The sequence below is a fragment of the Fusarium proliferatum genome (genome assembly GCF_900067095.1).
Source record: "Fusarium proliferatum ET1 genome assembly, contig: FPRO_scaffold006, whole genome shotgun sequence".
Taxonomy (NCBI): Eukaryota; Fungi; Ascomycota; class Sordariomycetes; order Hypocreales; family Nectriaceae; genus Fusarium; species Fusarium proliferatum.
The window spans coordinates 869,419-895,692 of NW_022194795.1; the positions used below are offsets into that span (position 1 = coordinate 869,419).

At 49.9% G+C, this 26,274-nt stretch overlaps 6 protein-coding genes across 6 annotated transcripts; 3 read left to right on the plus strand and 3 right to left on the minus strand.

The window, feature by feature from the left end:
* Positions 1-4,320: 4,320 nt before the first annotated feature.
* Positions 4,321-8,960, plus strand: FPRO_09368 (uncharacterized protein; the record flags this gene model as incomplete). Its single annotated transcript, XM_031232753.1, has 2 exons — positions 4,321-8,454; positions 8,511-8,960. 2 exons carry the CDS (start codon positions 4,321-4,323, stop codon positions 8,958-8,960), a joined length of 4,584 nt encoding a protein of 1,527 aa, XP_031082658.1.
* A 1,306-nt stretch (positions 8,961-10,266) lies between these two features.
* Positions 10,267-11,386, minus strand: FPRO_09369 (putative casein kinase II beta subunit CKB1; the record flags this gene model as incomplete). Its single annotated transcript, XM_031232754.1, has 2 exons — positions 10,267-11,133; positions 11,228-11,386. The coding sequence occupies 2 exons, from the start codon at positions 11,384-11,386 to the stop codon at positions 10,267-10,269; spliced, it is 1,026 nt and encodes a 341-aa protein (XP_031082659.1).
* Positions 11,387-12,256: 870 nt separating this feature from the next.
* Positions 12,257-13,366, plus strand: FPRO_09370 (uncharacterized protein; the record flags this gene model as incomplete). The annotated part of the gene is made up of 1 exon (XM_031232755.1): positions 12,257-13,366. One exon carries the CDS (start codon positions 12,257-12,259, stop codon positions 13,364-13,366), a length of 1,110 nt encoding a protein of 369 aa, XP_031082660.1.
* Positions 13,367-13,411: 45 nt separating this feature from the next.
* Positions 13,412-14,454, minus strand: FPRO_09371 (uncharacterized protein; the record flags this gene model as incomplete). Its single annotated transcript, XM_031232756.1, has 2 exons — positions 13,412-14,222; positions 14,402-14,454. 2 exons carry the CDS (start codon positions 14,452-14,454, stop codon positions 13,412-13,414), a joined length of 864 nt encoding a protein of 287 aa, XP_031082661.1.
* A 651-nt stretch (positions 14,455-15,105) lies between these two features.
* FPRO_09372 (uncharacterized protein) lies at positions 15,106-17,089 on the minus strand (the record flags this gene model as incomplete). Its single annotated transcript, XM_031232757.1, has 3 exons — positions 15,106-16,747; positions 16,828-16,862; positions 16,946-17,089. The coding sequence occupies 3 exons, from the start codon at positions 17,087-17,089 to the stop codon at positions 15,106-15,108; spliced, it is 1,821 nt and encodes a 606-aa protein (XP_031082662.1).
* A 1,268-nt stretch (positions 17,090-18,357) lies between these two features.
* On the plus strand, positions 18,358-20,727 carry FPRO_09373 (putative SUP35-eukaryotic peptide chain release factor GTP-binding subunit; the record flags this gene model as incomplete). The annotated part of the gene is made up of 3 exons (XM_031232758.1): positions 18,358-18,667; positions 18,742-20,495; positions 20,674-20,727. 3 exons carry the CDS (start codon positions 18,358-18,360, stop codon positions 20,725-20,727), a joined length of 2,118 nt encoding a protein of 705 aa, XP_031082663.1.
* Positions 20,728-26,274: the final 5,547 nt, after the last annotated feature.

The following is a 26,274-nucleotide window of genomic DNA, read 5'->3' on the forward strand; positions in this document are numbered from 1 at the left end:
TATAGACTGACTACTTTAGCCCTATGGGTAAGAAGTGATGGATCTCTCATGTCCCAAGGGTAGAGTCTTAAGAGAGCTCGCTAAGTCGATACGCGGTTACAGGGTATGTTGGGAATCATATCGACAAGCAACATGCACGGCTGTCAAAGAATGGCCAAAAGCCTTGATAACAAAGCTGGAGCAGCTGATGGTCTTTATCCTCTTTTAAATGCAAGGCCAGGGATATTCATTGACCACACAACACATGATGGAATAGCAATCCAAAGCTTGACACGATTTTGATCTCATAGTAACCGAGAGCTTTGTATAGGGAGACCGAGGCAACGGAGCAAGTGGTTCACTTGAGTGAAATAAAAAAGTCCCGTCAAGAGGCAACTGGCAACTTCTATAGATATCAGGCTGCTTATGAATCCCGAAACCTAATGTAAAATCTTGGTGATCTTGAATAGCAGCATTGTGTGCCGTTGAGCGTTCTCCAAATTTTATGCGGGGTTAAGCCGTTAATTTGAAGGTATATCGCAATAAACGACTAAAGGGTTTAAGCTTTTGTAGATTCAGGGTCTTGACAACGGTATTTGAGTTTGTTAATCGCCTAGCATAGTGTATATGTGTATAGGGGGAGTTCAACGAATATTCTCTTCAGCGCTTGGGAGGTTCGGAGCCTCTGCCTAGGTTTTCACTGTGAGAGCTTTCCATCCAATAGAACATCTGCATGCTCTCGCACTGTCTTAGCGTCGGGGAGCTTATTTTGGCGTCTCTATGACACGGCCTGGGATGGTTCCCTCACGAGCAGGGGTCAGGCGAGAGCCTCTCGAGATCTGATCTAAGGATAAAGGCAATCTGCTGTACCTAGCCTAAGAATTCGGCCTTCTAGCACGGATGGCACTCTATGATTTGAGCTTTGCAAAGCCAGGCAAAATCAGAGATTTTATTTTGTGGATATATATCAGACCAGTCTCTCTTCCAGCCTTTGAATGAAGTTCCGCGCGTGGTTCAGAATCGGGACTTGCTGCCCCTCATGTCGAACGGATGCCCGTTCTTATTAGGTGTTACCCTTCGGAGCACCTCCGGAACGGTGTTTGGTCTTGGCACTGGGCTCCTACGTGCATGCAGCCTAAACTGATGGTAGTTAGTGAAATGAAATGATCAGAAAGGGGACCTCGTAGATAGACAGGCGGTAACGCGGACACGAGAAATCCCCGAATGTCAGTGTCAACTTAGATGTCAAAGGCCTATTGTCATAAATGGCCCACATGGTAAAGAGATTTCTCGGCGGCCTACAGTCACCGCAACTGAATGTACTAGGTAGAAATGTGATAGATGTGGAGGTTGCCTTACTTAGGGGATCCAACGACATATTTGCCCAGTGGAGATAAGGTATTTGTAGCTCCGAGGAACATTGCTAATTCTGTCGAACTTGGTTCCTCGGAAAAATCATTTCCTCTCCAAGAAAATAACCAATCCCCTTGACAGTTGAAGTTTGAAAGCAAAGTTGGACTGTACGCTGGATGGCGGAACCTGAAATGACGGATTATTAAACCAAGTGGATCAAGGATTGCAACGCCACCTGTGGCTGGCACGACAAGATCTGCGTTCAATGAGAGGATTGTCATGATCCCAAATCACTCCATGAGTTCTGATTCGCCAAACCACCCATGCAAGTCCCCAAATCCGGAGAGGATGCACCGCACCAGCTTGAATGATGTCACGATCGTATGTGGCGCACCCACTGTTTAAGACGTCAGGGCTGAGAAGCCTATTGAACATGGATAAACGACTCTGCATGTCTCGTTGTAGCTTGTGGCACAAATGCCGAACTTGGCTACCATTGCACCAGTGGTGTTTGAGGATACTGAGATGCGGTTATTTAGTGCGCACGATGTGTCCAAGACCCTTGTAAAAAAGATCGGCGAGGGGCTCGTAAACTTTGCCTCTATCACCCGATTACAGCAGTACCTATGAGCAGAGTGAGTGGCAGACGGGTAAGGGTCAGGAAACGCCATACACTATCGTGCCCTGAACCAGGACCTGGCACAGATGAGGGGTCCAATTGCTTCCTGGGATCATTCTTCAGGCTAGCAAAGCACCTACGGGCTGACTGGTAGGCCCTCTTGGTTCTGAAAAAGCCTAGGCCGTCCTGATCGCCGATTCACGACATGGTGCATTGTCAAGCGGTCTGGCTGGTCTGTCTGTAATCCCTGTTTCACGATCTGGGAATGCCATCAGCATTTGAATAGGCGGACGATACATATCTGACTTGATGCGGCTGTCAGGGGAAAGGAGCGTTTTATGCCAGCTCGTACTGAAGACGGCAACACGCAACGGTCGGCTTCAAGGTCCTCGATCCCCGTCAAAGTGAATTATTCGCCACATCTCGGACAACCCCTAGCTCGTACTGTAGAACAATGACAACTGCAGTACGGAGTATGGTAGTGTGCTTTCAAATTAGCGCACGGGTTTCAATGTTGGATTATCTCCCGTGAAAGGCCAGCCTACCTATGATGCTATGATGCTACATATAGGTACGTGTACAGCCATCAGGTTGATAAGAGTCAAGACTTATCGTTAGGGTTGTGTACTCCGTATTTTTGTGTTTAATCAATAGGTTTCTCTGGACACTTTCCGATCTCGCTTCGCTGTACCTGAGAAGCCTGCAGAGGATCAAGGCAAGGCTGTGGATGCGATGATCAGTAAGCCCAAACTGAGCCAAAAGGCCCCGTTGAAAAGGTCATGGGGGCAATCTTTGAAGACTGGAGCCAAAATGGCAGAACCCTTGCTCGATGGCGGGGCTTGTTTCTCCAAGTTGCCGCTGGTTTCATAGAGGGGAGGGCACAATTATAAGAGCGAGAATGCCGTAAAAAGCTCGTTCTTCCATAGTGACACTGTACAGTTCCTCCCCTGGCTGCTGGAATCTATGGTTTCGTGGTGGAGGGTTGTTTCGGGTTCGAAAGGTCTTGGGGTCATCGAAAGCACCAAATTATTCACCACGAGACCCTTTCATCAATGGCGAGAGCTGATTTATCTACATTAGACAACAACCTCAGACAGAAGGCAATGGAAGAAGGTATCTACTATGAGCTCAGTCGTGAAAAGTGCATCTGCAGTGCATCGTGGGCCCGAGTGGGAACCTGAAGGCCTAGACCTGGACCAGAACCTGGCTGGGCCTGAGCCTGGGATGACGGATATAATGGGATTTTCAAGGGATAAAGATGGGATTCTGAATAGTCTTGGCAATGCAATGCAGTGTTTCGCTGAGCGAGAGTGGGAAAATGGACAAGATCGACGGAGCTAGTGAGGCAGATGAGCAAGCCATAGGTTGGTTGGTGGGGATCCATTGGAAGTCCTGAGGTGGGCTGTCCTTGTCCTTACCTTGCCCGTCTAGGGTACTGCTAGACTGCTTCATGCCCTGTGCAGCCCCTGGGGCGCCCATTCTCACTTGATCCTCAGCGCTGTGGCCACTGGACTGCTTGACTGCCCGGGCTGGCTCCTCTCCGGTAGGTGCCAATAGTGAGGGGTCACACTGTACTGTGCTGTGCTGCATCGAAACTCGCCACCTCCACACAATCAACCAACAACCTACAAGCAACCTTTTGTCCTGTGCCAAAACCTCCCCCCCAGCCAGAAGCTGCCACCTCGGGCTGGCAAATTAATATTCTCCTCGCCCTTGAAATTCGCCTCACCTTCTTCTCGATTTTCCTTACCTCGTCATTTGGACTGGTATTACGTATCAATCGATAAATCAATCGCCTGAACAGTCAGAGCCTTCGTCACTCCTTCCGCATTGGGATACGCCATCGCAGCCCTTTTGCCATCTACCGCGCCTATTTTCTATCTGCCCGTATACCGTGATAGCTCCGTTTCGTTTCATACGCCTTGTCTGGTCTGGTCTGTCTGTTCTATCGAGGGCAGTTAGAAGTCTGAACCCCTGTTTGGCATCGAATTGGATGGGAGCCCCGTCACTTCCACTTGGATCTTGCTTCTCCTATCAACACTACCCTACCTGGTACTCTATCATTGTGCATGTAGCTCCCGCGCTGCTCCTTCTGGCAAACAACCTATCAACCACGATCACGACAACTCCACGGGCGATTTTTTTCACTTCACCTGGGCTACCCCAATCGTTCGATCTCACGAGATCATCCTACTCTGTCACCCTAACATTCTTACGATATCGGTTATAACGGGAATGCACGACGCTACTTTGTAGGACCGCCCTAACCTCTCCCTCGAGCATTCTCTTCCCACCCTCTTTTGCCTCTCGGCTTTCATCCTTCAGCATCCGCTTCGCAACTGTTAGGTTAGCGATCAGACAGCATCGCCATGGATGCGCCTCACGAGAAGGACGACCAGGACGTCAACCAAGCCCAGCTAGAGCAGGAACAACAGGAGCAGGAACACGACCCCTCGTCTACGTCTCCTCCAACCTATACTTCTTACCCTCCTCCACCACAGTCTTCGACAGCATCTTCGTCAACATTCAGGCCCATGGGCCAAGACTTGCCAAATTTGCGAACAAGTCCTTCCGACGCCATTCCAACACGCACGACTCGGGCTGCCTCATCTGCTGCTCCTAGCGAGCAGAATAGTATTGCAAACTCGGACCCGCCGTTTTCTCCTTGGAGTGTTGGATCAGACAAGCAATTAGGATATCACTCTGCTGCTTCAGATATTTCTGGAGATCGAGTCTTTCCTATACGATCCGTTATAAGCGTCGACCCCAACTCTAGTAAGATCGCCAGTGAGGATTATTTCCCGGCTTTGCCTGAGCGCGATGGTCGAAGCATTCCTGTCCATGTTCCAGGTGCTCCTCGAGCTGACACGGGGCCAGATCTGAGACGGTCAGACACTGTCCCAGCTAATTACCATTCACGAGCCCACAGTGAGCGCATCGATGCCCTTATGCGGAGGAAGAACACAATGAGCGGTCCAATGTCCAGTATTCAACTAGACGCAAACCGCCATGGAAGCAGTACAACCCCACTTCAGCTCGATATCTCCACTTCCGACAATGAAACAGAAACAGAAGAATCCGGGCCAATGGGTCATAGCGCACCTGCAGCTGCACACTCTGGACACGAGGCCGATGTGTCTTCTGTGGGACAATCGAGTTCTGACGTCCCCCTTATCACCTCTCGCTTCACCCATGTTGTGACCGATGATGGCCATGCAGTTATCACAGGTCGTGATGGGGTCCTTCAGCGCTGCGAAGATGAACCGATCCATACTCCTGGTGCGATTCAAACATTCGGCGCTCTCGTTGCGCTCCGTGAAGAGAATGATGGCTGTTTCGTCGCTCGGTACATTAGCGAAAACTCCGAGCGAATGCTGGGCTACACCCCCAAGCAATTATTTCAACTCAAAAACTTCTTGGACATCTTGACGGAGGAACAACAGGATAATCTTCTTGACCACATCGATTTCATTCGTGACGAAGATGCGGATCCAGCCGTTAACGGGCCTGAAGTTTTTAGTTTGTCGATTCGGTCCCCTAAGCGCAAAAGCACAAAACTCTGGTGCGCTATTCACATAAACCCGGCACATCCTGATTTAATCATTTGCGAATTCGAGCTGGACGATGACGCTGAATATCCTCTACGGCCTGTTGATGAGTTGACCCCCGATACCCCACACGACACCCTCCAGTCAAATCCCACACTGGAAGAAATCGAAGAGAGCACAGAGGTCCTCAGCAAACCCTTGAGGATATTGAGAAGTGCGAGAAAGAGGCGGGGTGAGCAAGGTGCCATGCAAGTCTTTGATATCATGTCCCAGGTTCAAGAGCAGCTCTCCTCAGCTCCTAATTTGGAAGCGTTCCTGAAAATTCTTGTGGGCATAGTCAAAGAATTGACTGGCTTCCACCGTGTCATGATCTACCAGTTCGACTCTTCCTTCAATGGCAAGGTCGTAACAGAACTTGTCGACACATCAATGACAAGAGATTTGTATAAAGGCCTCCACTTTCCCGCATCAGACATTCCGCGACAAGCTCGCGACTTATACAAACTCAACAAGGTCAGGTTGCTTTACGACCGGGACCAAGACACCTCCAGAATAGTTTGCAGGACTAAGGAAGACCTGGAAGTGCCTCTGGACATGAGCCATTCTTACTTGCGAGCCATGTCCCCTATCCATATTAAATATCTCAAAAACATGGCAGTGAGATCGTCCATGTCGATATCAATTAATGCTTTCAACGAGCTATGGGGCCTTATTTCTTGCCACTCATATGGTAATCACGGCATGCGTGTGTCTTTTCCAATTCGGAAGATGTGTCGCCTTGTTGGTGATACCGCGTCCAGAAATATCGAGAGACTATCTTATGCTTCGCGGCTGCAGGCTCGCAAGCTGATCAACACTGCACCTACAGACAAAAATCCCTCTGGATACATTATTGCGTCTTCGGAGGATCTTTTGAAGCTGTTCGATGCCGATTTTGGACTGCTATCTATCAAGGGCGAGACCAAAATCATGGGTCTTGTGGAACAAAGCCAGGAAGCCCTCGCGATGCTGGAATACCTACGGATGCGCCAACTTACCTCTGTCGTTGCATCGCAGGACGTCAAAGAAGATTTCCCCGACCTGCGATATCCACCTGGTTTCCAAGTTGTAGCTGGTCTACTCTATGTACCCCTCAGCGTTGGTGGCAACGACTTCATCGTCTTCTTCCGGAAGGGCCAGATTAAAGAAGTCAAGTGGGCCGGCAACCCCTACGAAAAGTTTGTTCGAGAGGGCACTGCTAGCTACTTGGAACCAAGAAAGAGCTTCAAAACGTGGAACGAAACTGTTGTCGGCAAGTGCCGAGAATGGAATGAGGAACAGGTCGAGACTGCAGCCGTGCTCTGTCTCGTCTACGGTAAATTCATTGAGGTCTGGAGGCAAAAAGAAATGGCTCTTCAAAACAGCAAGTTAACTCAGTTGTTGCTTGCTAATTCTGCCCATGAGGTTCGGACACCTCTTAATGCCATTATCAACTACCTGGAAATAGCCCTGGAAGGTAGTCTCGATCAAGAAACCCGAGATAACCTGGCGAGATCTCATTCCGCCTCTAAGTCTTTGATCTATGTCATCAACGACTTGTTAGACTTGACCAAGACTGAGGAAGGACAGAACTTGGTCAAGGATGAGGTTTTTGATCTTGCCAGCTGTATTAGAGAAGCGACAGGTCCGTTCATGAATGATGCCAAACGAAAAGGGATCCATTACACCGTTATTCAGCATCCTGGGCTTCCACAATTTGTGCATGGCGATGAACGACGAATCCGCCAAGCACTATCGAATGTCACTGCGAACGCGGTGGCCCATACGCACAGCGGCCACGTAAAGGTGGAAGTCTTTGTGTCAGAAGTCAAAGATCGACAGGCAGTGGTGGATTTTGTAATTGAGGACTCTGGGATTGGCATGAGTGCCAGCCAATTGGACACCTTGTTCCGTGACCTTGAACAAGTCAGCTCAGAGGAAGCGCCTATGTCGGGCACGAAGCTGGAGGAGATGCCTCGCGAAATGCGAACATTGGGACTCGGTCTTGCTGTTGTTGCCCGCATTGTTCGAAACATGGATGGGCAGCTTCGCCTCAAGTCGGAGGTTGGCCAAGGCTCAAGATTCGTGGTTCAGCTTCCATTCCTTCTTTCCAACGAGTGTCCAAGCTCACAAGGAAACGAAAACATCCCTAAGGGTAGTCGGACAAACAAGTCGACAAACAGTGCAGAGTCTGCCAATACTGCAACATCTGCTCCTCTTTCTTTGACAGCTGCTCCAGAAGGAGAGATCACACTCGTTGAGAGGGTTAGCTCCATGACTTCAGCTGTCGAAGGAGGCGATGCATCAATGAAGGGAAGCCGAGCAAGCCAAAGAAGTATGAGTAGCCATGGCAGCCGTGGCAGCCATCAAAGTGACGCCGATCGACTCATTGATGCGATCTCGACACCCCTATCTCTGAACGACAGGGAAGGCGGTGAGTATCCTCTTCCTGGTAGTGTAAATTCAGGAGGGACCTCCATGCGGCCCACGTCCCGCGGAGCTGTCAGCCTCAGTGGCCGATCTGTGAGTCCTCCCCGGAGCCCTGTAGCAACCAAACCACATAGCGAGCCTGGAAGCGCAGGGGTGGTGGATTCAAAAACTCCGATTCGCGCTGTCAAGATTCCAGACGAGTACAGCGATGTGCCTCAAAGACCACAGCCCAGCGAGCATTCCCGTGTCCTTTTTGAGATGAAGGGAAACGATCGCCCCGTGACAAAGGCTGCGACAGAGAGTATCACAAGCGGAGGAACTCAGATGACTGAGGCACAACATCTGGAGGTCCTTGTGGCCGAGGACGACCCAATCAACATGAAGATTTTGAGGAAGCGTTTGGAGCGAGTCGGCCATGGCGTGCATCATACTGTCAATGGCGAAGACTGTGCTGCAGCGTATCGCGAACGATCAAAGGAGTTTGACGTGGTCTTGATGGATATGCAAGTAAGTCGTTCTTCTTAAGTCTTTCCCACATAATTTACGTTACTAACATGAATAAGATGCCAATTGTCGATGGACTCACAAGTACGAAAATGATCAGGTCTATGGAGGCATCCGCGGAGCATCAAGGCCATTCGTCGTTGGCTAATTCAAATTATCGCATACCGATTTTCGCGGTTTCGGCTTCTCTTGTTGAGCGCGAGAAGCAGACCTACGTCGATGCCGGGTTTGATGGCTGGATCCTCAAGCCAATCGATTTCAAACGTCTCAACACTTTGCTTGCCGGTATTTCTGATGAGGAGGTCCGCAAGTCTTGCCTATACGAACCAGGTCAGTGGGAACGTGGAGGTTGGTTTCTTCCAAGGGCCGTTCTTGGTGGTTCAGTAACTAGCGACGAGACGACACCCAAGGCCGAACCTGATTCCAAAAATAAAGACATAGGCAACGCAGTAGCTGCCGAGGAAGGCAAGACTGAGGGCGATGCTATTGAGCCTGCGCCCAGTACTTGATACGCCAGTACTTGCATCAGCAAACAAGTCGTTGGCCGACGACAGCTCCAGGATGATGTAAAGCTCTCCCCATCTTCTGCTTTCATATACGAAGGGGCCTCCTCAAAAAAAACAGCAATTCCTCTCGAGTCTTTTGACATCTTCGATACATATCCTCAGATGCCATTTGACCGTGGCTGCTAGTTTCGTTTTATCGTTCTTTTTCTCTTTAGCTTCATTTTCGCTTTTCTTTTTGGCTTCAACGGTTTTAGCCCACGGGATACACGCACTGTACACGATAGATATGATGGGAATGGAAATGGGCAACAAGGCGTTAGGAGCTTTCAGGCGTTGAAGTACGCTTCACCATCGCAACGCTGTTTGATGTCGCAGGCTGTCCTTTCCGTGCAAGCAGAAAAGTCCTTGTACGAGGAAGACACTCATAATCGCTGGCAGTCTACCACTTTGTTTTTGTTTGATTTTTATTTCACTCTTCCCTTTTGTTAGCATAGAACGGACGAGAGACGAGGACCATGATGTATACGATAGCATGGGTCAAGGACGGGGTGTTTGGTGATGGGAAAGGTTTTTGTTTTATTACTTGTTTCTTGGTCGATCTCTGCTTCTGCTCTGCAAAAAAACAAGAGCATTGAGCGAACTCACGGCGAGGAGGGGATTTCTAGCATAGCTATCTTGCGAGGGGTCACGGTCGCATGAGGATGGAGTACAACACCACGCCGCAGGTCTGGCAACTTGGTAGTGGTTGGAGGTGGAGGAGGAGGGGAAAGGCATCAGGAGTAACAGCATGTATATGTCTATCCATAGAACTCATGCCTAATGCCTATGAAGGAAAACACAACATAACTTGGATGGTTTGAATGGGCGAGAGCACCACATAGCCCCTTGAGATGTCAACAAGTAATAATGTGGCGAGCTTGAGCATAAATATCACTAAGTTCTTCAAGTCATGAATTGATTGAATCCTGAGAGTTGTCATAAATGTGCATTTGATGTGTATTTTCCATAACCTACCTATCAAACGTTCAACGCCGTCTATGCATTAATCCTGCAAAGCAAAATCCCAATGATACCCTTCTTCCCACCCCGTGACACCACCATGCTTAACCCTTCCTAAAGCGTCTCCAGTGCGTCTACGCCTTGTTCCTATGATGCAGCCATTAGGCACTTTTGCCATATATCTAGGTAGTCTGATGTCGAAAGTTTCCGCTGAAGAAAATATTGGAATCTTTCATTGGCAGTCCTAACATCTACCGGGTCTGGAGTCGCGAAGGGGCATATATGAGACCGGCCGTATGCGCCCGTCACTCTACAGCTCGGATTCAGCTCCATTAGTGGACAGAGCCATGGGGCTACCATTGTTGTTCTGCCTCTGGCGAAGGCGAGCGTTTCCAGGAGGGCGTCGACGAACCATAACTCTGCCATTCACACCAGCTTGACCGCTGTTCTCGTCGTCATCCTCCGAGTCAGGGTTCTGTTCTGCGTAGAGACGGGCTTCATCGAGCTCGTTGATATCTGTGGGGCGTTCACGGAGCCACTGCATCCTGGGCCCAGAGCGGGCTCTCTCAGAAACGCGGAAACCATAAATGCGAGGCTCGTATATATGCTCACGACCTAGACCAGGGCCAATATTCTTTGCGTACATGCCGTTGATGAGACCATCACCTTCGTTAACACGAGAGCTCGTGGATGACAGCACTTCGATGCCGCGCTTAGTAAGGTCATATTCTGGGAAAGTAAGGAGAAAGAGGGAGCCGAAAGTACGACCAAAGAAGGCGCCGTCGACGGTTTGGAAACGGCTGTTTGGCGGGACGTAAACGTCTAAACATGATGGGCAGAAGAGCTTAACCGTGTCCTCGCCAGGGATATCGGAGAGGCCGACAGGCAGAGTGCGAGCTTGGTCACAGTTTGTCCTGGGACAGCAGCCAAAATGGCCTAGCTCGTACTTTTCACTCATCTGCTGGATGCCAGCCCTGGAGCAGATAAAGCGTTGGTGGATGAGGCCGTACAGCATCTCGGCAGAGGATTCGATGACGGACAAGTCGCTGGCCATGCGGTGATGCCTCCGCTCGCTGGCTGCTCTAGTCAAGCGTTCTGGGTCTGACTCGTTCTCGTCCTCTTCCTCCTCCTCCTCCTCTTCTTCCTCGTCGTCCTCTGGTTCCACATCCAGGATCATCTGTGAGACAGGGGTACAACGTTAGCAATTCTGGGTCCTTTGAGAGAGAGAAAACTGCAAACGTCGACGCGCCTGCGAGACAAGATAAACATACCTCCAATGCTTCCTTGTACATGGCAACCTGGGACTGCAGACCAGTCAGGTTGAAGTCATCCTCGATAAACTCCTCCGAGACTTCGGCAAAGTATTCATGGCCGAGAAGAGAGCAGAAACTGGATATCCAGGACTCGGGGACGCCCGAAGAGGTCGACATGGTGTCGCTATCGTGGTCGTCTATTTTGTTGTCGAGGGGCAACGAGTACCAGTTGACAAGGCTGGGCCAAGGGATTGCGCTCGGTAGCGGTGTGGTATAAAACGAATCGCAATGGAGAGGCGAGAAGAATTACAAATGTTGTGAGGGCGTTGAAGTGCTGTGCTTAAGGGCGCGGTATCGATATGATAGCTGTAAAGCTACCTCGAGGCGGGGTGATGGATGTTGGTGAGTATTTTGAGGGGCGCAGATATCGCGAGCCACGGGCACAAAGCACCCACTACACCTAGCCTACCTAAACCTGGCCTAACCTACCTAACCTACAGTGGAGGGCATGCGCGCTCGACGCTAAAGTCGATCGACGTTGGTGGGGATGTGCCCGCTATTATGGGATCCGTACCTAGTAGGTGAGGTATGTGATTTCACAAACAAAACAGCAGCAGTGGTTAATGCATCAAAAATCAGTGCATTTCCGATCATATACAGTAAATTGATAGCGTTGCAATGAAACTTGGATTGTATGACTGAACAGCCATTTCCTCTCTCGTCGATTGCGCCAGGACGAAGAGTTTTTGGTGCAACAGAAACAGAAGGATCTAACTATTAATGCTTGGTTTCCACTTCTATCTAACGGTACCTGCTTCGGGACAGGGTTTTGCCGCTTCCGATGCATAGATCTCGCCTCTCATATTCAAGATTCCTCGATAGATGGTGGTAAAAGTGACACCCAACACGACCAAATGCATTAGATGAATGCAGGGCATAACGTCGATCTATTCTCAAATGGAACTACAAAAAATACATACTATGACAAGCCCTTCTCATTACTAAGTCATTGTACAAGAACCTCTTCCCGTCGGAAATAGAGAAATCATGAGCAAAGCTCTATCTACCTTCTCACCATGGAGTCGGCATATATCAAAGACGGCTCCATTATGCCGATATTTCAGTCAGACATTATCACCAAGAAAGGGGATACCAAGAAAGGGAATACCGAGACTGGTAGCAGTAGCCGAGGAATATACCACCACTGAAGCATTTCGCACGCGATCATTTGAACTCGAGAAGCCTGTCGTCTTCGCCAAAGACCAGGGCTCACCGGCTGCCAATCTACCTGCGCTGGAGAACTGGTTCATGGACGAGGAAGAACCACACCACACAGCCAACACAAAAACTCCACGGCAGCCTTTATCACGGCACTTCCGGCGCTTTCGCAATCCCATGGTCACTTATGAGATTTACGCTCCGTCTCAGAAGCAGAAGGACAGCCTCATCATGTTTCGGGATTCTCTTGACCGAGATATCCATGATGATCCCATTGTGAGGAATTGGGACAACTGTTTCAACCAGGAGGCTGTGGTTGACGGTGTCGTCGACGCAACCGTCAACAACATAGCCAACAGGGACTTCTATCGATTCACTGCACCTCTCCGTCTTTTCAATAAGATATACCACTTCAACAAAGTCTTACTGAGTATGGGGCTCCCGAGAATATCACTATATATTGCTCAGTGCCCCATAGAGAATCTCCCCAAGGAGCTCCAGGATGACCTTCCCACGCCAAAAATCCTCAAATCCGTTGGAAAGGGAGACATATATGCCACTAGCATATGGCTCGGCCTAGTGCCGACGTACACACCTCTACACCGAGATCCAAACCCCAACTTCTTCTGCCAGCTTTCCGGGGACAAGGTTCTCAGGCTCATGCTACCAAAGGCGGGACAGGCACTATTCGGCGAAATACAGGCTAAAATGGAAAAGACAGACAATGGTCGGTTACGAACGGAGGACATGATGCAGGGCGAGGAACGGGAAAAGCTGCATGATGCTGTTTGGGGCGACAATGAAGCACCAGCAGGGCTTTTTGAGGTTGTGCTGGAGCCTGGCGACTCTATGTTCATCCCTTCGGGCTATTGGCATTCTGTCAAGAGCGTGGGATGGGATGGAGAAGTGAACTGCTCAGCCAACTGGTGGTTTCGATGATGCAGCCACATATATAGCGGTGTCGCAAACTTCTTGTACATTATATCAGCCTTTACGAACAGGTCTACAGATGACCCAATTGAGATACCCGCACGGCCAGAGGTGCATCTCACTACCGCTCTTGACCTCCCATTTGCTCGTGTCTGCACCACAAGACCGCAACAAAGTCTCAACTTCTTCGGGCGTTCTTGTCCGCAGCGCTGAGATATATCCATCAAACATGAGAACGAACGGTAGAATAGGGATCAAGCACGAGAAGATGAATGTTGCAGGTGATCGCCACTTGAGCGCGAAGAATGGAGCACTGAAGAATGCGCCAATGCCTAGGAACGTGACCGCCAACACGCTCGCAAAGGAGCGATCTTGTAGTTCGAAGATGGCAAGTCCCTCGCTTGTCTCGACAGTATCTCGCAGGATGTCCTTGGCCAAGTCGTCGTCAAAGTGATGAAACGCCAGGTTGAACAGTCTGAAGGGCTTCGTTCCATCTTCTCTCTTGACAAGATACTCCGGAGCAGACGACGCATCGACAGAGTTTCGTTCATAGGTCAACATCGGATTCTTCTGGGCAACCTGTTCCCAGGCTTCGACATTTGGGTGCAAGTCCGTAAGGATAAAGCGAACAGGATCCGATCCTTGAGACTGAAGGTGCGCGTTGACGGTGCGAGCTATCGAGGGCGTGGGTCCACCGCCGCCGGCACAGAAATCGATGTAAGCATAATCGGGTAGAGACGTGTTGAGCTGCTTGATCAGGACTTGGGCGCTGAGACTCGCGGGAGATTGGGACTGGAGAGGCGTGTTGGAGAGCCAGGCGCGTGTGAGGCCATCTTGGACGCGAGCGCGAAGAAAGGCGGGAAACCTGATGCCTTGTCAGTACTATTGACGCTGCTATAGCAGCTGCAAATCGGTCTAGTATCCTGAAGCTGCTTGTTGCGGGCTTGGGCAGTTGAAGCTCAAGAGTAGAGCATGGATGGATGGATATTGGGGTTGAGGAAGCTCTAGAGCTGGTGGAGCTTGACTTGGTGTCCAAGTACGTACCAAGTTTGATCGTCAATCTCAAAGAGATGGAACCGAGGAACAAGAGGAGCCATTTTCTATGGTGAAAAGCTCCGCTCTCTATCCAATTGACCGGTTCACTTGTTGTTGGGTAGCAGTTGATGTAGGAGTTGTGTGTCTTGGTTCGATAAGATGTGAAACTTGGTCGCCGCGAGTGTTGGCTACCTACTCTGGGTACTAGGTATATCTGGCAAACGATGTCGTCACCATAGGGTAAGTTATTCGCAAAACAAAAATGTTCTCAACACATAGATAAGGTATTCAACGAGAGTTCAGAGTAGCTCAACTGGCTGAAATATATATGTGTGAATGATTCTTCGAGGAGGAAGTAAAATCATATTGCAGAAACACCCAATGTTTCTCCTTGTATCATCATGTTTCGTCGTCAACCTCTAAACGCCTCCGTGGAACTTGATACGCGCGGACATGTAGTTCCCATGCACCATCATGGCCAGAAATTGACTTACATCAGCATACCATACCTATCACATATACACAAGTGATTATAATTGCTCAGAGAGGTATGGATGAACCCAATTCATATACATTTAGTCATCTCAGTTTCCTCACTGTAAGTGAATGGTTGATATTACGGTGTAATAACACACAGCTTTGCACTAGTAGCGGTCGTTCCGTGTCAGTGTCAAATTGCATGCAGTTTGTCACGTTCTTGTAGAAGTTATCAACTACTTCGTCGGTGCGTCGGTATAAGGATCAAACCCCATACGACGCTTTGCTTCGCTCCGAGCCCTCCACTGCGTTTCGCCAATCAGCCCTGTGGTTGATGTCTCCTCCAGGAAGAAAGTGAGTATGTGGTCAGGAATAGACAGATGAGATGTCTGCTGAAACTCCTGGAGACTAGCCAGCCGTATAAGCATCTCCATCAGAGATAGAGATGTCGTGATCGCCCCAAATGGCGATCGAGCGACAAAGTTCTCTGTCTCGGCTGCTGTGACTGCTTGTAGAGAGCCCAGTCTATCAGGGCTGTTCAAAGATAGTCTCTTGATTTGATCGACGACATTCGAGTCTAAAGATCTCCTGTCACGAGGCGTACCCGGCTTCGATGTCATACACTTAGGCAGCTCGAGCCTCGTCGAGCCCACGGAGTCGGTATCATCGTCTTCCCCAACATAATCTTCGTCATATTCTTCTTCGTACACCTCGAGGGCCATCCACTCCGGATCGAGATGTGACGGAAATTTCCACTTGAAGAAATGCTCGCTTACCGGCACGACATTGCTGTCTTCCATTACTGGGCGCCCGAGACCCTCTAGAAGTTGCCTGTCGATCTCAGCTTGATCGTCCTCATCAATCGCCGAACTCGTTGTCTCGCTCTTGTCATCGTCCTCGAGTCCTTCAATAAACACACCGACATCATCGGTTTCCTGGTGGGCCGGCAGCGCTTGAGTGTCTCGTTTCAAAAGCAAGACTGGTCTTTGCTCGCTGTCAGTAGCGGAGCCAATGTTCAAAATCCTGCCTGTATCTGTGTAAAATATCTTGGACAGCTGATGCACGGGAATGGATTCGCGAATGCCTGCTCGAGCAATGTCGTCGTATGGCTGAATATTATGCTCATCATCGTGGAGTCGACCGTCGTCAAGGTCTTCGATAACCTCCAGGTGGTATGCATATTCTCCCCCACCAGTCGATTCAGGAGCTGGAAGGGGAAACTCCTGGTCTTTCAACGGATTCGCACAGTAACCTCGCTTACTGTCAAAGTAGAAGTCTCTGCGGGTTCTGCAGATTCGAACTCTTGCCTTGTGTAATACTTCCTGCCACAGTGGCTTCCGCTCCCCATCCCCCAACCCGTACGCAGTCCTGATGCTCGACGTTTCCGAACAGTGACCATTAGTAGAGACTGTGTTGCCTGCAGCTTGACAGGTGGTGTGCGGCTTTAGCGTGGATGCGTGTCCGAGAAAGAGCATGTAGAGTGATAGAGTAAAGACTGGACCAATCTGAACTGGTCTATTTGGATCTTGTGCGAACTGCGTGTCGCCGACGGTGAGTAGTGTGCTGGCCTGCAGCAGTCTGGATGGTGATATGCCAGCGGGTAGAGATGTGGAAAGGCTCTCCCCAGAAGCAGTAATGGCTAACTGCAGAAGCGGGATCTCACGATCGATCCGGTCCAGCAGACCCTTTATAGCGGTGATGATAGCTAGCAGGCTGTCGTGGCTGGCAGATGATGAACGTGCCTGGGCATTGTTACTACTTGAGTTTGAACATATAGTAGTTGCTGACTCTATGCGACGGCCCAGCGAGACAATGTCCTTATGCAATGATTTCGCAAGGGGAGTTGCTGATTCGAGAAATACATTTCCACGACCTGACCTAGTTGGGATGTGTTAGAATCGGACTAGGAGAAATAGCTCCAACTAGTTGAGCAGTTGGTGAGCGAATGGGGTGCTTACTTGAACTCGATCAAGTCTATGGCTGGTGAGATGATCTGCAGTGGTGATAGGTTAGGTCTCAAGCGCCAGGTACCCCAGAGTAGTGAGTAACTACTTAGTTTTATGCCTCACGACGCACCTTTATTTTGCTATCAAGCAAGTTTCTTAACGATTTGAGTTCAGCATGGACAGCCTTGTCTTCAACTGACTTGAGGAGTTTTGAACATTGACCGACGGCATACGACGATGTTAGGGCGATGCCGGAGCGAATGACATATCTCATGGCTTGAACGCCGACTGTTGCGAGGAACTCATCCATGACCAGGACGTTCGTGACTCGCCTTTATCGAATACTGTGTCATGCTGAGAAGCACCGGTAGAAATGTTGATAGAAGAGAAGAGTTCGCGAATTTTAGGTCGAGAGAGTAGACAAGCAAAAGATTGCACGTCCCCTTCTGAGAGTTCCATGTCGCATTGGATTGGTGGCCGTAGCTTGTTAGCAGCGTTATTCACTGCACGTAACCTAATTGACCGCCAACGCATAGGTACCTAGACGGTGTAGGTTTCGGGCACTTACACTGAGTATAGAGGGGCAACGTGTACAGTGTGAGGATTAAAGAGCATGCCCCCCGCCAGAAGGTAAGGTATGTATGGCACGTGCAGTCCTTGCTTGTGGCTGGTGTCGATACCCAGCCCATCATCATTAGGCTTGATCTCGCTCAAATGATGGGATGAGTCAGAAGACGAGTCATAAGGCTGAAACTTATACAAACGCATAGTGATACTGACAAATTCTCTGAGTTGTTTGGAACAATAAACACTTGATTCCGCCTGTTCCGTCCCGTCCCTTCTTCGATAGATGTAAGTGTGAGTTGACGAGCGCGCACAGTAACAGTCTCCTGAACTACCTTACCCGCAGGGCATAAGGTTTAGCAGTCTCCAGGCCGTCGGGGGAGCAAGAAAACGTAAGACTTTAGAAGAGAATGCTAAAATAAACCCAGTAAAGAGTCCCCTAAGCTTAGGCTTAATTGCCCAGGTCTTTTCGTCATTTAGGAGAAAGGGCCTAAGTTTCTGCCAGGACAGTTCCATGGCCCAGCGTCATGATGCCCATAGCGGGGCAATAATTTTCGCAGTCTAAACCAAGGTTGCCTGGTTCTTCTCGCCTCACCCCACCAAGCAAAACACAAGGAACCTAAGCATATTCACAGAATCAATATAAGTTGTTGGGCGTCTTTGGTGCCTAAAACTCATCTTTCACTGACCAAATTTGACATCTCCAAGGGTTAGATTTTAATTTATCTCCCTTCCCCATTTCCCAAAGAATTTGACATAATCTCATCGCTTGATAATCGAAAAGAAAAACACAAGCCCCATTTTCCACAGACAAGTTGCTTGCATATCTAGGGCCTTTTTAAATCCGCAACCCCATCCAGGCCTTAACAAGTGATCGCAAAACCCTCTCTACTCTCCTCTACCTACCTACCTACCTACTCTCCCTCCTCCTCCCACCCCCACTACGCGACACATTCCACCGCCATCAAACACATCAAAATGGCGACACCTAATTCTTGGGAGGACGATCCCGCTGCTCAGGATGAGAACCTCGCTCAGCAGGCTCAGCAGCAGCTCAACATGAACAACCCCGCCCCCGCGCAAGGAGGCTTCCGACCTGGCATCGCCTCTTTCCAGCCTGGTGCTGCTTCATTCCAGCCCGGCCAAGCATATGGAGGATATGCACCTCAATACCAGCAGCAGCAGCAGCAGCAATACTATCAGCAAGGCTACTACCCCCAATACGGTGCTCAGCAGGGCTACAACCAATACAGCCAGGGTTACGGTGGTTACAACAACCAAGGCTATGGTATGACACTTGCGCTCAAAAAAAAAATTCACAATCCGCCGAGATCCGTGACTATGACATACTAACACAAGCAGCAGGTGGTGGCTATCCCCAGTATGGCCAACAACAGCAACAGCAACAACCTCAGCAGCCAGCTGCTCCCACGATTGCTCAACGACCTGCCGCCGATGCTCCCGCTGCTGCCCCCAGTCAGCCTGCTGCCGCTACCGCCCCTAAGCCCAAGGTGATCAGCATCAGCGGCGATGCTTCGGGTCCCAAGCCCAAGACGAAGGTCCTCTCCATCTCAGGAACCGGCGCCGCTACTCCCGTCAAGCAAGAAGAACCCCCCAAGGCTGAGCCTACCGATGAGCCCGAGGCCGGTCAGAAGGCCGCAGCCGTTAAGGCCATCGAGAAGACAGGCGAGAAGGCCGGTAAGGCTACCACCGCTAAGACCTCTGGTAAGACCTCACCAAGCCCTGGCTCTGGTCGCAACAGTCCCACCGCTGGTGAGAAGAAGGCTGCCGCCCGAGAAGTTGATGCCGTCGAAAAGGAGCAGGCCGCCGATGTCGATCAGGAGACTCTCAAGGAAATTTACGGCAAGGAGCACGTCAACATCATCTTCATGGGACACGTTGATGCCGGAAAGTCAACTCTTGGTGGTTCAATCTTGTATGCTACCGGTATGGTCGACGAGCGAACCATGGACAAGTACAAGAGGGAGGCAAAGGACTTGGGCCGCGAGTCTTGGTACCTGTCATGGGTCATGGATCTGAACAAGGAGGAGCGAACACAAGGAAAGACCATCGAGGTTGGCCGTGGTTTCTTCGAGACCGAGAAGCGTCGTTACAGTATCCTCGATGCCCCCGGCCACAAGATGTATGTCCCCAACATGATTGGAGGTGCCTCTCAGGCTGATGTTGGAATTCTCGTTATTTCCGCCCGAAAGGGCGAGTACGAGACAGGTTTCGAGAGAGGTGGACAAACCCGTGAGCACGCCATGCTGGCCAAGACACAGGGTGTAAACAAACTCATCGTTGCCGTTAACAAGATGGACGACCCCACCGTGGAGTGGTCTCACGAGCGATACCAAGAGTGTACCACCAAGCTCTCTCAGTTCCTTAAGGGTACTGGCTATAACCTCAAGACTGATGTTTACTTCCTACCCATCGCCGCTCAGCAAATGATGGGTATCAAGACCCGCATCCCCAAGGATGTCGCTCCCTGGTGGGATGGTCCCGCGCTGCTCGAGTATCTTGACAGCATGAAGGCTCTCGAACGCAAGGTCAACGCCCCTTTCATGTTACCCATCAATGGCAAGTACCGTGATCTTGGTACGATGGTGGAAGGCAAGATTGAGGCTGGTGTTGTCAAGAAGGGTATGAACATGATCATGATGCCCAACAAGACCAATGTAGAAGCTGCCGCCGTCTACGGCGAGCAGGAGGATGAGGTTCAGCTAGCTCAGTGTGGTGACCAAGTGCGAATAAGGCTCAAGGGTATTGAGGAGGACGATATCTTGCCCGGATTCGTGCTCTGCTCGCCAAAGAGACTGGTGCACACTGTCGCTGAATTTGAAGCCCAGATCCGTATCCTGGAGCTCAAGAGTATTCTGACTGCCGGTTTCAACTGTGTGCTGCACGTCCACTCCGCCATTGAGGAGGTAACATTCGCAGCCCTTCTACACAAGCTTCAAAAGGGAACAAACCGCAAGAGCAAGAACCCCCCTACACACGCCAAGAGGGGTGACAGTATTATCGCCCGTATGCAAGTGATTGGCGGAGCAGGCGCTGTGTGCGTGGAGAAGTTCGAGGACTATCCCCAGATGGGTCGCTTCACCTTGCGAGACCAGGTAGGCTTTATTCCACCCCAGCCCCAACACGCCCATTCCCCATTCTACTAACCCCCATACTTTTGGGTGCCTCGTCCCCAGATGGCCAAGAGACCACTGCCGTTAAGGCGTGGCGGCAAGAGTCATAGGGAGTGCCTCAATATTCGGATATCAGATAGCTAACATGATATACGCACAGGGACAAACCATTGCTATCGGCAAGATTACGAAGCTCATCTTTAATGAGGCTTAAATGAATGATGACTGTTTTCGATCCGCGCACAGTTGCGATTATGTGAGGCCAAAAAGGGTCACGCCATGAGCAAAAACACAGGGGATATGTAACGGACATTCACCACAATCATCTTCACAAATCATCACGGTTTCGACGGCTTGGCGCTGGGGAAGTAACGGGGTTACCAGGGACACGGTGCCGGAATTATAGGATGACAGGAAGGCCGCTTCTGTTACCCGTCAGAGGGACATCGAAAATGATGACATGAAAGAAGAGACAGTAGGCGATATTATGGTGGGTGCCATACATTCTCCGTACTTCAAGTGTATATAGACAAGCAAATGAGAAAACAAAAAAGGAGGATGAAAGGAATCATGACACACTATTTGCTTTGCTCATGTGCGGTATGGATGGCGTCTTGATATGGCAAATAAATCATGACTCTCACACGTTCAAGATGAATGCTATTCATTGAAAGAGAGCTAGCTGAAAGCCAAATGTTGGAAACAAAGCTGTCTTTGAAACCGATAGACGAAAAGAATGAGGTCTATATAAGGGGACAGGAAACGCGGCATGCGTGTTTATAGTAGCCATTCAATGCGGTGAGACCTATTGAGGGCCAAAGCAATTGAGGTAGCATCATGATACTGAGACAGGAGGGGGGAAGAAAGTGAAAGATGGACGGAGATAACAAACCGAGAAGTTATCGTCCACCTGAGGTCTGAGTTAAGAGGCAGCCCATGACTAGAGAAAAACTCAGAGCCGGTGAATCATGTAGAACACAGGCTCGGCAAGAGGAGAGATTTCGCCGTCGCCTCTTTTGACACCACTTAGAAATCTGCATGAAGTCACGATAATTGACAATCTAGGCCTTAGTCCACGATACGTAACCCCAGTCTCCTACTGCAAGATATTGCAGGGATCTCGACTTTGATGGACGGTCTCCGAGGTCAGTTAGTGAACGGCAACGGGACGGAGACCCCAGGGAGGGTATTTTGCATGGGCTTGATGGCGTTTTGGTAGATGGGCTATCATGATCGAGGGGTTGGAGCAAGGAAGTTTGTTAGCGAGGTTTATGAGCACGAGGAAAAGTCGGGACGGTTCAAGGAAAGCGTTACAGGACGCTACATCATTGTTCCAGAGTTGAGAAGCGGTGACTGAATGGAATTCCGAGATGAGTATGGGGAAGAATGGTGCATATCCACCATATCCATGTAAGGAAGGGAACAGATATTGCGGATGCGGTTGCGGGTGTGGATCACGGTACGGCGCTGGCTGGCTTGCAGCGGCCCAGCGGATCGGGAGTTGGGGGAGTGATAGATGCGTCAGGATACGGTAGAAAACTGCATGTCGTGTTGGTGTATTCCAAGGTGAGTGAGCCCCAGCAACACAACGGTCTCGTTACGGAAGTCCTTTCGGAAGGTTGCCGAGAGGACGGAGGTGTACGGAACACCGCTGGGTTCTAGGTGGATCAGCTTGGAAATACTGATCAATGCCAGGCTGTACAGCGGTTCCTGATATTGCATTATCATGATCAAACTTGAAGCAATATGCAGTGTCCAGGATCAAGGTAGTCGCGAACTGCATTGATCATTCATGGGAATTTGACAGTCGGGCGGAAGAGAGGATGTCAGTTTTACTGCGACAGACGCACATCAGTGATCGACGCCACGTCCTGTATCAGTTTGTTATCTTAAAAGATAACATGAAGTTGAGCCGTGTATGCATAGACAAGGGCCTGCATTGCAAGCTTGATCAAGGTGAGCGAGAGTGGTTGACATCGCATTCCGGAGGCATACGGAGGAGACGGAGCCGGGTGACGGAGCACGATAGTCAGGAAGTTAGCCGAAACATGGCAGGCAGGCGCCCGCAATGGGAGCAATAGTCGTACCGGGTGTGACATTATCCCTAAACTGTGATGTGCTTCTCTTGTGAGAATAATAGCCCCCGCAACCCCATTTCCCCACGCAGTTCTTGAAACCCCAGCTGCCCAGCTCCAAAAACGTAATTTAGATGGAGGCTCTGAGCGGAGAAACGGTCAGAAACGGACAGTCGGATAATATCGGAATCTACAGAGAGACGGATTGAAAAGGTGAGAATCTGTAAAGGGGCGTGTGCATTCAAGGTGAGCATGAGGCCAATCAGAGTCGCCGATCGTAAAATTCGAGTCATGTGGAGAAAGGCAGGGAATGCAGGTTCTAGTCTGTACGTCACCCAGATCCTGGTAGAGGCTACCCACGGGAAGCTTTTTGCATTATCGTGACTTTCTGTTATTTTGCCTGACAACTGATACATACTCCGTACTGACGGACGAGATGAGTTGCGGGGCGAAGCAAAAGAGGATCACAATCGAGTCCAAGGGTCAGTGAGATATGTCACTAAGCCAGGTCCTGGGATTCTAGTCCAATAGATCGAAATTTTTTCAAGTCACGACCAATCTTGACTGGGTAACTGGAGTCATGTGCAGAGTCTGTTCTAAAAGTATCATCCCCAGGCTGGTGTTGAAAGGCGCAAGGGAATGGTAAGCGAGAGTGCCAGAGTCTAGAAGCCTCCACATTAGGTTGTTCAGAGCTGAACACCAACAATTCTTCCGAGGTGACGGAAATAGAGTCCCAGTTGAATGTTGTTCTAGTGCCAGGCACAAGTCATTGTCAGACTTTGAGAAATCGAGAAGACGCAAACAATGATCGTGATCTGAGAACAAACGCGAAGTGGAAGAAACAAAGGTACGTTAGGTTCATCTGCAGGTACTAATTCTGAGGTTAGTACTACCTTAAGTTAGGTACCTTAGTAGGTATGAATTACCTATCTACCTTATAACAGCAGGTTGACAAAAGAAACCTTCCTTCCCTACTAACCTTACTCTAATGCTTCAGTGCTGGAAGGGAAGCTAGGTGTAAGTGACGGTTCTCGATGGCGCCTGCAGGAGATCATCCAAGTTCTGGGGGATAAGGGGAAGGTACAGCTCTCGGGTTTTTCAGCGGTGGAAATACCTGACCCCAAACAATAATACCTGCCATTGGTGAATCGCGGGGTAGCCCCGACCCCAGGGTAACTTGGAAGGAAGGAACAGCTGCATATTGAATGTATCATTTACAGAGTACAACCTGATTCATTATTACTTACACCATCAGCAAACAAGGCATACGTTCATACAACAACTCAATTTTAGTCTACGTATTAATTACCCAAGGTACTAACCTTACCTTGCCATCTATCCAGTATCAAAACTCTCCAGGTTGGAAGCACTTGTTAGTGCCAGCAGCTTGCACTGGTCTGCAGTTTGAATTCACATACCTGCCAGATGCTCTCCATTCTCGCCTGCGGAGCCGTAGCGTCAAAGTTGATCCTTTTCTCTCCGTGCCGTATCCACAATCTCCCTGTTTGTTCCTGTCTGGTGACCAACGAGTTTCAACAGCACAGACATCGTATACCGACGGGTTTGAGGTGAGGCTCGGTGTTGTCGCTCTTTTCTGCCTAGGTACCTCCCTCTTCTTCTCCGCAATCTGGATCTCAGCCCTAGCTTGCTCACCTTGAGTTATCCCCCTTTTGCTCCTTACCGCTTCCCATCCCCAGAAGCAGCCTTAGCGAGCTTGTTTTCCCATGATCTTTTTTTGGTCTTTTCCTCAAAATTTCATAATCCGCTGACCTGTATGGAAGACAGACAGCACCGGTGAGCGCAAGCGTTACAGCACGCAACCCAATGGGTTCCCGCCTTTCCAGTCTTGGATTTCTCTACCAGGCCCGGGGATTAAGAAAACTTCTGCCATCAAGCCAAGCTGCCAAAATTAGCTGGCCCAAGGTCCGCAGAAGCATACCCAACCTATCAAAGTCTTTTTGTCACTTAGAATAGATGTCCTAAGTTTTTCTTGCCTCCCATTGCCAAGATAAAGTACTTGACGATTAGTCGCCAAATGAGGTGTAACATTCGCCTTCAATGCAGCATGCACGGCTTTCCATCGCCATCCACTACAAGCAGGTAGATGAGCGAGTAAGGAAATATCATCTTCTGTATTGCATTGCACCAAGAGACGACCAACCCCCTTGGGCAATTGGGCGCACCCTCGCAATCAAGACCAACGAGGGTTGCAGGCCTCACTCCTAGTTCCGAAACCTAAAGGAATTCAATGTCCGAATACCTCGTCAACTTGACCCTCAAAGAGCTCATTGATAACTATCCCCCGTACTGTCCCGATGATAACTGCGACCCTCCTTGCTAGGAGTTACGAGCTCGCTGGGGCACGGTTATATACGGTAGGTGGCCCGGACTACAGAACATGTATAAGCATTTGCGACAATACAGGCATATCATTCTAGTCAGGTATGGTTGCCAACGTCGACGTCAAGAGTACTGTGTGTTGCAAGCATGTGCGTATTTTATATGCATGCATGCAAAACGGGGTCTAGAAACTATTCAATGTGTAATTGAAATGCAGCCGAGTCTCTTTTCCCGGAATATCGCGGGCCTCGCTCATGTCGCTGTGGTATTTTAGTCTGGGGCTATTGGGCTGGGACTGGCGATCATGACGACACATTTGGTTAAAATGCATCACGAACAAGACGATAGCCTCACGACTGGGATACTGAGGAAAAGACCTGGGAGAGTTTTGTGAACGAGCTGTCGAGCCCTCAAAATTATGAGGCGGCTAAGGTGAGATTTGAAGAATTTGCAGTATGTAAGTTGGGTACTCAATTAGACGGCTACAGGCCCGTATATAAGAATATCTGGAGGGAAAATACTTCCCTACCTTACATTACAGCAGCAGTGTACCGTCATGGTTGTCATCACGGTTTCGTCCCCTTTACCCTTTTACCATTAACAACGTGACTATCAGCTGCTTGCTTGCCATTCAATCTTCACCACCACCACCACAACCACTGCCACCAAAAGGAAAAGAGATCAACCGTCTTGGGAAAACACAGTAAACCTACCGTACCGTACCGTATCTTGCCGTCACAACAACGTCAATTCGATACGTCTAGAAGTAAAGGCGCTATCCGCACGGCATCATCCACATCCACATCGAGGCCAGCAGCTCCAACCAAGGATTGGATCCTTTCGTCCATTCTTTTTTTTGGCTACTGGCTACCCAGTTGTTTTGGTTATTTCCCCCATTGTTGACCACCTTGACCACTCCTATCGTGGTTGTCGTCTTCCGGCATCTTCCTGAATTTGGGCCTTAGTCTTTAGTCTTCCCCGCCAAAACCCTGACGCTTTGCTCACTGTCCCAAGAGTTTGGACCGGGGTTGGGTTACGTTTCGTGACCCCCTCCGTCCCGCAATATCCCATCATTAGAGCTGGCTTCCAGATCGTGTCTTCGGGTACGGCCCCAAATTCAAGCCCAGGCCAAGGCCCAGGTGTCCTATCCCGTCACCTTGTACCAAGACCAAGAGGTCTCTTCCGGTATAATATCGTGCCCGTCACCTGCAACGCCTCGCCGGCTCCACTACGCGCTTGTCTCTGCCAGTCAAAGCCTCACTCCCCATCCGTCCCCGTCCCTATCCATCCTCGGGTCTGACCCCGGCAAGCGGACGCTATCTATCTTGTGGAGGAGCACACCGCGA